This window comes from Phocoena sinus, chromosome 9 (genome assembly GCF_008692025.1).
Source record: "Phocoena sinus isolate mPhoSin1 chromosome 9, mPhoSin1.pri, whole genome shotgun sequence".
NCBI classification, from domain to species: Eukaryota; Metazoa; Chordata; class Mammalia; order Artiodactyla; family Phocoenidae; genus Phocoena; species Phocoena sinus.
Window position 1 is genome coordinate 54,714,057 of NC_045771.1, and position 14,157 is coordinate 54,728,213.

Here is a 14,157-nt window from a genome sequence, read left to right on the forward strand (position 1 = left end):
GGTCAATGAATTAACAGCTTTCTTCCCAGTTGAGTTCCTGAGTCTTTTACGCGTTTGCTTTTATTGTCCGTGGGAGGTGTTTTGTTTTGTTTTTCCACTCTGCTTCGCCGAGAGTAAAGATTGAGGTATCTTGTGGTTTCCTCAATTAGCATAAAAACTCCTCCAAGGCAGTAGAGTCTCCAGTGCCATCCTATTCAAAATATTCCTGAGGTACCTACTCCGCACCTGACTGTCCCCTGTCACATTGCCGCTCAACATTTCCTCAGCGTTTCACTCAGCTTGCTTCTTAACAGACACCACCGTTCCCTCCCCGTGGGGCACAGCAAAACGCATGCGCACGTTTCCGTGAGCGCGCGCGCCTTACGGCCGCTGAGGCTAACCTGCGGCATCGTGCGGATACAAAACAGCAGCGGCGGGTGGTGGTGACGTTAGAAGAGCGCGCCGCACTTCGGTGCGAACAGCTTCCGCGGGAGTGAATTCTCGACCTTCGCGAGCATGGTGTGCTGCAGTCGGGTGTTGCTCAGAAAGGTCCGTGATTGGTGCCCCTCAGCCCGATGTCCGACACCTGGTGCCTCTAGCCCCACTTGAGGGCTCTGTTTCTCCTTTGCCTCCATCCCTCCCCACTGTTTTCTTCCTGGGGGCCTCTTTCGTGCTTCTTTTCTACTATAGTCCTCTCCTTTTCGCCCCTCAGGAAGTCGGGCTTGGCCTGTAAGGGGTGAGAAGGGCGTGTCTAGTCTACCGGGCATGGTTAGGACGGTGGTTTGAGATTTTTCGGGGGAATTGTGCGCACGTGGGATGAAGAGCTGGGGTAACTGCCTGTTGTTTATACATGCAATACGATGTATGTGAAGTGTAGGTTTGACTTTTTCTTTTGGCTCAAATAGTGTATTTTCCTCCTTTTAAGTAATAATATCCATAACTTGTTTTTACATATTTTTTCATTGAGTGCATTGTTATTAAGAGCTTTCTAAAGACAACTTCATCAGTAAACGAAAATAAGTAACTGACTTGCCTTCTTTCAAGAAACTAGGTCAGCTTTTGTGCAGTGCGGGTTTTAGAATCGTTTCTGTAAAAAATTTACAGTTGCTTTTCAAATTTAAAAACCTCTTTAAGATCCTTACTAGCAATGTTTTTTGAAACCTGCTGTCATCAGGTTTGGTCATTACCTTATTACTAAGGACAAGATTGAGATATTACTTTTAAGTTTGAGTTCTAAATCTATGAACCTGATAAATGTAGAGCAGTAAAAAATGTGTCACGTATTGAAAGGAACTTCAAAAACAGGAGGTTTCTTTTTGTCGGAGGAAAGGCATGGTTAGTAATACCATGGTTAATAAAGTTTTACTTTATTCAACCCTCTATTTTCCAGAAAACAGGTGGTCAGAAGAAGAGAGACTTGTGAAGGATAGTACTTGGGCATATAGGATAACTAATCTGTAAGCTAAAAAAATGAACTACTGCAGTTTTTGCTGGATACGTTTTTAAATGCTAGCTGTGTACCTTACTGCCATAACAGTCACTTCCAGTCAATGTTGTTTGCAAGGTGAATCTACCTCTTCACTTACCTGTGATGCATTTCTGATCTAGCTCTACCCAGCCAAAGCACAAGTTTGTCAGCCTCCAGAGAAAAATACTCTGGCTAGCCCTTAAGTTCATGTTTTGTGTATTTCTTCCACCCTTACAATACTCTGTTTCGTGATTATATTTGCATACTCAAATGAAAAGCTGTGCTTTGAATCTTTGCTGTGTAACTATCCACTGCAATCTCAAGTCTAGACAGATTTATCAGAATCAGCAAAGGAGCTTTTGATAAATGTGCTGCCTTACCCTATTCTCATCCCCTCCTCCAGAGTATCAGAATGGTCAGTGGAGTGTATGCATTTTTGAAAAAAGTTCCCAGATGTTTTCGATACTTAAAACTATCCTAAATGATTAAAGATGTGAAGATTATGAATTTAAGAAATTACTTTGTGAGGAATTTTGATAGCCCAGGGGGTTAAGACATAGGATCTTACCTGCAAGAAGTTCTTGATTTAGTGAGGGAAACAGAAATAAACCCTAAATACAGTGTATGATTTCTAGAGATCTAATAATAGAGATATAATCCAATTACTAAGAGCCCAGGAAAATCAATGGTAAGTGTTGGTTAAAGGAATTAAGAAAAACATAGGAAAAAATGACATTCAGGTGGGTTTATGATAGAAAAGAACAAATGACATTGTAAGTAGATGAAAAAGCATGAGCAGAATGCCATGGAGAAGTGACAGTATATTTTGTAGCATAGAGCAAAGAGGAAGAGGATATAGGAGGGGTTGAATGAATGGAAATGAAATGTGAAGGGTAGGTTAAGAGCTTTGAATATAGCACTGAGAATTTTAGACTTTATTTCATAAACAGCAAAAAACCATGAATGGTTTTTGAGTAAGGGAGAAACATGTTGAGAGATCAGATCCATTGTCAGAAAAATCGCTCAGGCAGTGAGACAGAGAATGTGTTGAGGAAGGAATGACTAGACATTGAAAGACCAGTTAGGAGCTAATGTAATGATCAAGATACTAGGGTAGTTAGTTGTGCCAAAAAAGGAAAGATAGTAGGGCTTCGGGAAGAGAAGCAGGTATAGTCTAAGATCCCCATATGTGGTCTCAGTGAGTAGATAAACTATCGTTTCATTATTTGTGAGAACATTGGAGGAACAGAATTTACCTAGGGAAAAGTTTGGTTTTGTTATATAACATGTATTTAGGTGACTATTATCCTTTCAATACCTAAGAACAAGTTATATATTTGAGGGGTTTCAAATATAAGTTAAATACTGATCTTGTTCTCAGTTGCTTTAGACTATTAAGCTCACATCTGGTGGAGATGTCCAACTAACTGGGATAGAGAATATCTCACCTAGGTGATAGTTACTGGTACAAACTGAGATCACTCAGGGGAGAAAGTCTAGATTGAAAAGTGGGCCAGTGTCATAGACCTTCAGGATTGGAAGGACAATTGATAGTGAAAAACAGGGTCTTAAGAGAGTTAATCTAATGGGAAAGTGAGGTCAGACAGGAGGTAAACTAAGAAAAGACAATAAATGTGGCATACGGAAAGCCATTTTTTTTTTTTAAGGAGTTTTAGTGGCAACAAAGAACTAGAAAGGAATTCAAAATTGGTAAGCACATGTGTTATACAAATGTCCTCTTTCTCTTTTTAAGTATGGAGACTTCATTGATAACCTGAGACTCTTCACCAGGGGAGGAAGTGGTGGAATGGGCTACCCTCGCTTAGGTGGAGAAGGTGGAAAAGGCGGTGACGTCTGGGTTGTAGCCCATAACAAAATGACTTTAAAACAACTTAAAAATAAATATCCTCAGAAACGGTTTGTGGCTGGAGAAGGAGCAAACAGTCGGTAAGTATTTAACTGAATGGTTTTGTATGAAATTAATTCCCCCCAGAAGAAGAAAAAAAAGTTGAGATAAAAATTTAATTGGTAATTTGAAGTAAATAATATCCTGGATTTGTAACTGAGCAAAAATCTACTATTTTTGTCTCTAGTAAATATAAAAGATAGGTACTATGGAATGTTTTGACGTTTTTAAACTTTTTATCCTTTTCTTCTCCCAGTGTCTGTTTATATTCTTGTATACTTCCTTTGTAGAACCAGAAAATGATCTGAATCCCTACTGTTTTCTTCTAAAGTTATCTTTGACAGTCTTTAGGAAACTTTCTAGAATCTTAACTGGCTACTCCACCCCACTACAACCCATAGTTCTGCCAGCATCTTGTAGGCAGTACTTAAAATTTAGAGCCTGTTTGCTGCTACATCTCTTGAATGTTTTCCTTTTGACTCTGTTTTGATTTTCTCTCTGTGACAGCAAAATCTTCCCTTTGTTTTTTGTTAATGTTTGCTATTTTCTGTGGAACATATTATGTTGGCCTCAAAATATGAGAAGAATTTTTTCTTTCACTGTAAAGAAAACGAGGAAAAAAAATTCTTAAAGCTTCCATCAAAATGCAGTCTATGGTTCCTCAGGCCTCTGTCATTCTGTTGTTCCTTAGGAGGTGTTGGTATAAAAGTTAGGCTTTCTGTTCCTTTTTTCTTTCCCCTTCCCCAAGGAAGTGTTTGGGTATATTTATTTGTCACAGTCGTAGAGGATGTAATGTGTCACTTGCTTGGGTGATGAGTGTAAGCAAAGGATAGAGCCTGGATATAGGCTAAACACCCTGTAACGCAGGGTGAGGAATGCCCCCAACAATAAATTATCCTGCCCCAAATATCCAGCAGCATCCTCTGCTGGTAAAGGAATCCTTGGAGAAACCCCTTAAATTTCTTTTGAGCATTTTTGTTTATGAATAGTCTTTACAGGGCAAATTTTGTGAGCCCTATATTAGAATTCAGCAATCAAAGCTTTAAGATCAGAATGTTGTTTTATTATTTTGATGTTACAGGTAGAAAATAACTGCAGTTTATATCCTAAAGTAAAATTTTTCATCATTTTATAATTTCTTTTGAAAATTAAGGTTGCTGTGATTCCAACCTTATTCTGTGTTTAGATAAGTGGCATGCTAAAGATGGTGTATAATGTTTAAATGTTAAGAAAGATTTAAATAGAACAGTTACTGCGGTTGTGTGTTGGAATTTTTAGAATGTAGAGGCTTAAATCTAAAGGATCAATAGGAGCCAACTGGATGAAGGGAAGGAAAAAGCATTACAGGAAAGATAACAACATGAACAAAGGCCCAGTGATAGAAGACAAATACCAGTATAAAACACTAAAAGAAGCTCAATGTGGCTGGAATGCAGAAAACACAGAATGGAGAGGAAGATGAGACTAGAAAGATAGGTACAAGCCAGACCTTCATCGTTTCTGAAATACTGCAGTATTCTCCAAATTGGTCTCCTTCTCCAGTCTCAGTCATCACCTCCAGTCCATTCTTTTTCCAATTATGTCTACAGTGCTTTTTCTGTAACACCAATTTATTAATGTCACTTGCATATTTAAAATCCTTCAATGTTCCCCATCAATCTAAGATAATATTCAAACTCTCTAACATAGCATATGAGGCTCTTCGTGATCTGGACCACAGTGTCTTCCACCCCACTTCTGCTATGCTTACGCTAGAAATAATTATTTCACGAAATACCTTGTTCCCTCCTAATCTGGGGTGTGTGTGTGTGTGTGTGTGTGTGTGTGTGTGTGTGTGTGTGTGTGTTTGGTTTGTTTTTCTTTCTCTTTGCCAGCACTTTCCTGCCTTGAGTATCTGGCAAAATCTTATTCCCCTTCCGAGACTTGTTCTACCCGGAAATAACCACTATTAACCTTTTCATGACTTTTCTAAGACTTTTGTGTGTCTCTACCCAAATGTAATTAATTGTGTCTGTAAAATTGGGGGATACAAAAACAAGAGCACAAAATTTTGCAACCTTCTCTTGTAACTTTTTTTTCCATTCCAGAGAATTGTTAAGCATGGCTGCATAGTCTTATAGTATTGGAAATAACATAAATTATTTTGTCATTCATCTATTTAAGTAATTATTGTTTTTTTTTACTGTTATTGTCACAATGCAGTACACATCTTTGTGTATATAATAGTTTACATGGTTGTTCAATTTTTTTTTTTTTTTTTTAGGATAAATTCCCAGAAGTGGAATTACTAGTTAGAAGCTTATACCACTTTATCCTCTCTTGAGCAGTTTAAGAATCGCCATATGAGCCTCCTATAATTAAAGTACTCTCATTTCAGGTCATTTTTTAAAAAGCCTTGTTATTCACTGGATTTTCCATTTTTTTTTCTAGTTTATTCATGTTGCAATGATCTCTTCCTTTCAAACGTACAATATTTTAGTTCATTATGAGTTAGTTAAAATGACTTTTGGTAGTTAGCTTAGTAACTTAAATCATTACTTAATATTATTTTTATTGAGATACAGTAGTCTAAAATGCAAATAAATAAATAGGGATAATTTTATTTTTTCTCCATTATTTGGCGATTTAACATCTGCATTATAAGAATTGGTTGCTAGTCTTCTTTGTATACCATTGTATTTGCTTGAAACATCAACCATTTAATCTAGCAGATTTTCTTTATGTTAATTTAGCTTTATTTTTTTATAGAGTTAGTGCACTGAAAGGCTCCAAAGGAAAAGACTGTGAAATTCCTGTACCTTTGGGTATTTCAATAACTGATGAAAATGGTAAAATTATAGGTAAGTGTATTGTAGATTCTAAGGTTGTGAAAAATGTGCACGTTTTCTAAAATTGAGATCTGTGGGGAATAGCACCTCTTAAGTTTCAGGATTTTTTTTAAACATTAAGTATTTTAGCTGCTAGTTTATAAAACAGCTTTTAAAAACATTATATAACAGTTCAGAGTTAGCTGCTAGATTTAAAATTATTTTAGAGATGTAAGAGTATTTACTCGGTTTTAAAACAAATAACTAGCATTTTTTCAACCACTTGCAAAAGTGTTTTCTTGGGGTGAGATTTTTAATAGAAATTTGATGCTATCGTTTAGCCCTTTAGATTTGTAAACTGGAATTTCCTGGCATCTGTTTCTGAAAGAAAAATGTCATTAGTGATTAGCTCCACTTACTAATCTTTGATTTAAGTATCTTTATCTCTCTTTTTAAGGAGAACTCAATAAAGAGAAAGACAGAATTTTGGTAGCTGAAGGAGGTCTTGGTGGTAAATTACTTACAAATTTCTTACCATTGAAAGGCCAGAAACGAGTAATTCACCTTGATCTAAAACTTATAGCTGATATAGGCTTGGTGGGGTAAGTATCATTCATATTTTTATTTTTATACTTTCAGAGAGATAGTTCATGAATAGGAAGTAAATATAAATGGTAATTTGGGGCCAGCATTATTTCTAGTTCATGGAATTTGTGTATTGTTGTGTACTTTAAGAATATGCTGCTTAAAAAAAAAAAGAATATGCTGCTAATATTGCCAACATAGAGTTTCATAGTCACTATTCATTTGTCAAAGATCATAGCAACTGAATAGGGCAGTGGAAATGTTAGAAAATAAATAAACACAGGTCAATCAAATACAAAAGAATGTTACCAAGTATTAAAGAATAAAATTAGAAATCCAAACAAGCCACATATTAAAAAGTGTATGGAAGGAAATAAAAAGTAGGGGGAAAATGACCAAGATATTCTTACAAATCTTAATAGAGGTATTGAAGTATCATTAATCAGATGGCTAAAGGCCGGTACAGATGATCTCAACCATCAACTTTACACACTATTGAGCACTAAGCTGGATCTTGCTATGACTGTTTCCCTATCCTTCACTCTCTGTTTAGGAGCTGTCCATTCTCAGTGCTGCAGGCCTTCCAATGTTGTCCTCTTCCACCAGCCTCCATTCTTTCATCAAACAATGCTACTTAGCTGTAGGGTTTGCAGTGCTGGCACATAAATGGAGGGAGATAAATAGCAAGATAGAAAGTAGATAAAGGAAGGGAAAACTTCAGCTTTGCATGTCTCCTCTCCCTTCCTCTCCCAAGTCCCACTATAGCATTACACAATAGTCAGATGGAAGGCCTCAGGAAAAGGGAGGGGAAACTGCCGCTCTACTCCAGCTGCCAGTTCCATGCCTTGCTTTTCCATAGCTTCTTTCTAAGCTCTTTCATCTTCCTCTTCCCGCATCTCACTGCTTCTTTACCACACTCTTCACTCTGAATCCCTCACCTCTTTCCATGCCTGTTTAAGTCTTACCAGCAGTGGCTTAGAGTTCACAGAGGCCTCATTCCTGCTGAAATTGTAACAGAGAAAGATGTGATCCTGGCATTTAAGCTTGCCATTCGCATTTAATATTTTCAATGAAACATAGTTATGAGGGTTATGAGTCATAGGTTCTGTAATACTATATATTTTTAGGAACATTATGGACTTAATAGGGTTTTGTGGATAAGACTGAGAATCCAGCCATTCACTTTCTCATTTTGTAGGAAAATATGTTTCAGGTTCCATAGAGACACCTTTACAGCCTAAGAAGAACATAGCAAGGCTGAGTAGTGAATAAAAGTGGGATGGCGATGGCAGACTCAAGTGAGACTGTTTGGGTTAGAATCTCAAATCCTCTGGAGGCTGGCTGGATGGTTTTGGATACAGTCTCTCTAAAGCCTTTTTTTTTTTTTTTTCTCATCTTTAATAGTGGACGGCAGTAGTTCTCACCTTAAAATGTTATTGCTGACAAGATATTGCATTTGCAGCATAATACATGCCTTGGATTTATGAATGCTCGATGAATGAATGGTAGCTGCTATTATCATCATCATTGCCAACTTACTGGAGACCACATATAGTGATACACTAAGCTTTTCAGAAGTGGACTTGATATTAGTCAATAGCAAGCATCATGATTCTAGAGCACAATGTTTAACATGTATGCTGGTGCTTTTAAATTAGGTAACTATTCTTAAAAAGTTGCTAATGTGAATACCAGCATAAGCAGATGTCCTTTTAGCCGGTTTCAGGAATGAACTGAACATTAGAAGAAAGGTATCATATAACTAATACACTTGTACTGCTGTTTTCAAATCTGGTCTTTGCATAGGTTGGATTTCAGCCTCTAAAATTTTCATTAGGTACTTGTCAATAAAAGTCTCAGGTATCTGTTCTTCACCTGGTAGCTTCCTTTTTCTTCTTGTATTTTGATATCTTTGGAAATAGTTGCTTGCATTTTTCTGTGTTTAATCATTGTTATGAAAATATGAGGATATTAGAAATAAGCAAGTCCAACTAATGATAATCATGGCAAAAATGATTGCAATTTGCTTTTCAAAAAGTTACAAGAGCCTAAGTGTAACAGGATATAAGAAAATACTGTATTTCTAGGGGAAACAAGTCATTAAGAAATCTCACATAGTTTTATTCTAAATTTATTATAGAAATATTTTAATGAGAAAAATTGTTTAAAGATCTCCATTAAGAGCATATACATTTTTATAGAATTCCAAATTAATATTTGTAAAATATTACACCATTATTCCAAATGAAAATGTGGCAGAGTTTTGAAAGACCTTGATTTGAATGAAAACTGTGAAGACAGGGATCACGTCTGTCTTACTGATTGCTATATTTCTCCTGCCTAGTATATTGCCTGGCCCAAGGCAGTGCTCAATAAATATTTGTTGGATAATTTTTTTAAATTGAGATATAACTGACATATAACATTATATAAGTTTCAGGTGTACAGTGTAATGATTTGACATTTGTATATGTTGCAGAATGATCACCACCATTAATCTAGTTAACATCTGACACCATGTATAGTTACAAATTTTTTTTCTTGTGATGAGAACTTTTAAGATTTACTCTCTTAGCAACTTTAAAATATACAATATTATATTTAAAAAAATTTTTTTTTTCGGTACACGGGCCTCTCACTGTTGTGGCCTCTCCCATTGCGGAGCACAGGCTCTGGACATGCAGGCTCAGCGGCCATGACTCACAGGCCCAGCCGCTCCGTGGCATGTGAGATCTTCCCGGACCGGGGCATGAACCTGTGTCGCCTGCATTGGCAGGCGGACTCTCAACCACTGCGCCACCAGGGAAGACCTACAATATTGTATTATTAACTATAATCACCATGCTGTACATTATATCCCCATGATACTGTTTTTACAACTAGATTTTTTTTTTTTTTTTTTTGGGCCACACAATGTGGCTTGCGGGATCTTAGTTCCCCAAACAGGGATCGAACCTAAGCCCTCAGCAGTGGAAGTGCAAACTCCTAACCACTGGCCTGCCAGGAAATTCCCCACAACTGGATTTTTTTTTTTACCTTTTCACCACCTTTGCCCATTTTGTAACCCCCTCCCCCCCTGCTGACACACACACACACACACACACACACACACACACACACACACACACACAAACATTTTCTGTATGCATTCATCCATTGATGGACACTTAGATTGCTTTCACATCTTGGTTATTGTAAATAATGCTGCAGTAAACATGAGGTGCATATATCTTTTTGAGTTAGTGTTTTTGGTTTTTATTCTTTTTGGATAAACATCCAGAAGTGTAATTGCTGGATCATATGGTAGTTCTATTTTTAATTTTTTGAGGAACCTCCATACTGTTTTCCATAGTGGCTGCACCAATTTACATTCCCATTGGTTGAATAAATTTAATGAAAATATCTGAATGAAATTTAGGAAATCATCTCTTAAGTGGCCCCCATTCCTAGTACTTTCTTTCATCCATTGTGGGCCTTTCTTGAGGGATATTTAGCAATAAAATCAAGGCCTTTAAAACAGCCATGTAGTTTAATCTAGTATTTCCTTATCTAGAAATTTACCTCAAGAAAGAAATTAAAGGTATATGTAAAGGTTCACTTCAGCGTTTAAAGTTTTTTTAAAGAAGCTTGACAGGGCTTCCCTGGTGGCGCAGTGGTTGAGAGTCCGCCTGCCAATGCAGGGGACATGGGTTCGTGCCCCGGTCTGGGAAGATCCCACATGCTGCGGAGCGGCTGGGCCCATGAGCCATGGCCGCTGAGCCTACGCGTCCGGAGCACGCAACGGGAGAGGCCACAACAGTGAGAGGCCCACATACGGCAAAAAAAAAAAAAAAAAAAGCTTGACAAATAATTAGTGCTCATTTGCAGAAAGAATAAAAGAGTTGAATGTTTATCGCACCATTTGATGTTAAGGTGACTTAACATTGGTGTATGTCTTTCTAGCTGTATGCGTATTTTTTGCAGAGTTATTTATAACAGTAAAAAATTTGAGACCACCTAAATGCCTAACAATAAGAAATTAGTTAAGTAAATTACACTACACCCTTGAAATGCATTCACCTTATATAATTCAGTTTGAAAGGAGGCTGACCAACTGTGAATAGTCTTTCAGCCAAAAAAGGAATCAAAGCTGAATCTGATCAAAGCTTCATATCTACCAATTTATAGGAGCATGTTAACTGACATCATGGGCATCAGCAGAAAAATCCAGACTATGGCAAAGAAACTACAGGACAAATGGCCCAGTTTCTTTAAAAATAAAATTGCAAAGGGGAAAAACCTGGAGAGGGAGCCTGTACCAAAAGAAATTTCAAAGGCACATCAACCAACTGTAATATGCAGACCTTATTTGGGTCTCTGTTTAAAGAAACCAACTTTAGAAAAATTATTAAGAATGTATTAATATTTGTTTAAGCTAGGTGATGGCTAAATAGGATTCATTACTTTGCTAGTGAAATGTCCATATAAAATGTTTTTTTTAAAAAATACAAAAAACAATATAAGAAATATTTTGTCAGTATTTGGCTAGAGATAGTGAATTGCAGGTATTTTTATTAGTTTCTTTATGTTTTTCTATGATTTACAAGCTGTTTTTTTTAACATTATTTGATTTACTGTCAATACTGAAACATCTTTAGTGTTCACCATAAATTTATCTTTACCTTTTCTATAAGTATATTTTGTTCCTCAAGTTTTTCAAGATTATTTTAAATTTATACTCTACTTTTAATCCCAGCAATATTCAAGAAGTCTGCTTCTTGAAATGTTAGGAATTCAGAGATAAGCAAGTATTTATAATGCTGATATTTGTTGTAATGTATAAATTTATTTTCTTGTTTCAGATTCCCAAATGCTGGAAAATCCTCTTTGCTAAGTAAGATTTCTCATGCAAAACCTGCAATTGCAGATTATGCATGTAAGTATAATTTGCTTTGTTTTTTTAATGTGTAGAGGCAAATTTTTAAAGACTAATCTTCGAGTATGAAAAAAATGATAACTGGGGTAGCCTTAGTTTGAAAACTCTTGGCAGACAGAGTACATGTATTTCCCATTAATCTTTGAAACCTTTAAAGCTCTCAGCAAAGTTCCTAGTACTGCCTATTAGACACTTTGTTGCATTTATTTGTCTGTTGTATAATCATTATTCAGTTTAGTTAACAATTTTATGAGCACCTACCCTTTATCAAACACTGATAAATGCTACGAAGGCAGAGATCAATTCCTTCATTCATTTAGCAAGTATTTATTTCTAGGAACTATCAATAACAATAAGTTCTGGAGTTACAAAGGCTGGTAAGCAGAAGTGAATACTTCTTTTGTTTTGATTTTTATTGAACTTACAGACAAGTGGGGGAAGGCGCATATCTCACTAATGAATATAAGAGAATGTGATATGGTTCTATGAAAGAGTGTAGGTGACTGCTTTAGATTTCTTTGGGGAAGTGTGATGATGGGGCTGAGATATGAGCAATAAATATGAGTTAATTGGTGACAGACAGTGGAGGTGAGAGTCTTTCAGTCAAAGGAAATAGCATGTACACAAAGACTCTGGTGGCAGAGAGTAGATTTGTTTGTCTAGAGAACATGTAGTAAGGGGAAGAGGGAATCAAGATGAGGCTAGAGATGCAGGTGGAGACCTGTGATATAGGCCATATAGGCTGTATTTGATCTCTGTGGCTTAAGAGTAGTTGATAGCTTTTTAACAAGGGAAAACAGTGATTAGATATGCTTTTCAAAAAAGATCTATTGGCGTGTAATGTAGAACATGGAGTGGTGTGGGACATAAATGGATCTGGAAAGAACAGTTAGTAGAACTGGCTGTTGCAGTAGCTGGATGAGATATAATGGAAGCTTAGACTAAGAGTAGTGAATGAATGTGATAGGATCTTTGCCATCATTAAACAAAATGGCACAGATTGACATTAACATGGAAAATAAAATTAAACCGTTCTAAAATTGATAAAGTAGAGTTAATTTTGTACTAACTGCTGTAAATCACATGGCCAATATTTATTGTTACAATACAGGGGATTCTTGAGAAGGAAAGAAGAAGAAAAGCAAAAAGTCCTAGGAAGGAGGCTAGGGCAGGATTGATGAAGCGTGAGGATAACTAAATGAGAAACGACCATAGAGAGATTTCACCCACAGCCCAAGTGATAGAAACCTAAATTCTGCCCCCATCCTCAGCACCTTTACCATGCTCCTTAAAGTTTGAGACAGGCACTTTGAGGCCCACTAATTAAATTACACCTGTGCTTTCGAAGATTATAAAAATCTGTATTTTGTCCTTTTCCAAGTATATGATAAATAGCAAAGATAATTATACCTTTAATTTCAACAAATGAGAACATAATCTGAATTAGGTTGTTCACAGAAACAAAATATTATTTATTTTATACATGACGCTAAGACAATTTTGAGAGTATAAACCTTTATTCTAGCCTCAATTTATTATTGTTTTTCTTTTAGTTACAACATTAAAGCCTGAACTCGGAAAAATTATGTATAATGATTTCAAGCAGGTGGGTATTTTTAAAATAAGACACTTGGTTAGTAATGAAAGTACTTGCCTTAGTGCTTAGATTTTATAATATTTGGGAGTTTCTGTGGTGTTAGGGGGAAAAAGTAGCAGGATTTTGTTTTTGATAAGTGAAGCCATGATCAAATCAATTCTGCTGACCACTATCAGAGTAAAAATATTGTATTAGAATATAATTTCTTGTTCATCTAAAGTTTGGGTCTAGTTTGTCGTTACAACATTTATTGTATCTTCATTGCCTTAATCAGTTTGTCCTCATTGCAAGTCCATATTTTACTGCCATATTTGATTACTGATTTTCATTTCCTAAAAACATTTTCTAAAGTTCATGGATGTAATTTTACTCCAACTTACTGTTTAAAAAAAATTTTTTTTTAATTGAATGGGATCCTCGTCTTAACTAGCTATTTAAAATTTATTTTTCCCTGCTACGGAAGAACTTTTGAATAATTAGAATAAAAACAAATTAAAAAGGAAAGTAACAAAAATTTTAAAATGTTTAATGTGTGATCAGCAGGTGCATCCCTTGGTATTTACCCAAATAAACTGAAAACTTACGTCCACTCAAAAGCCCGCACACAGATGTTTGCAGCAGCTTTGTTCATAATTGCCAAAACTTGGAAACAACCAAGATGTTCTTCAGTAGGTGAATGGATAAATAAACTGTGTACATCTCAATAATGGAATGTCATTCACACTAAAAAGAAATGAGCCATCAAGCCATGAAAGGACACAAAGGAACCTCCAATGTGTATTACTAAGTGAAAGAAGCCAATTTGTAAAGGCTACATACTGTATGATTTCAACTATATGTCATTCTGGAAAAAGGCAATACTATGGAAATAGCAGAAAGGTCAGTGGTTGCCAAGGATTA

General features: G+C 36.2%; 1 protein-coding gene across 1 annotated transcript in view; it reads left to right on the plus strand.

Moving 5' to 3' along the window:
- Positions 1-421: 421 nt before the first annotated feature.
- The window catches only part of GTPBP10 (GTP binding protein 10), a 39,872-nt gene continuing 26,136 nt past the window's right edge, over positions 422-14,157 (plus strand). The window contains exons 1-6 of the mRNA XM_032642403.1: positions 422-528; positions 3,201-3,394; positions 6,102-6,193; positions 6,618-6,762; positions 11,587-11,660; positions 13,214-13,266. Coding sequence (XP_032498294.1) covers positions 496-528; positions 3,201-3,394; positions 6,102-6,193; positions 6,618-6,762; positions 11,587-11,660; positions 13,214-13,266 — 591 coding nt within the window. The 5' untranslated portion in view covers positions 422-495. The remainder of the gene's footprint in view (positions 529-3,200; positions 3,395-6,101; positions 6,194-6,617; positions 6,763-11,586; positions 11,661-13,213; positions 13,267-14,157) is intronic.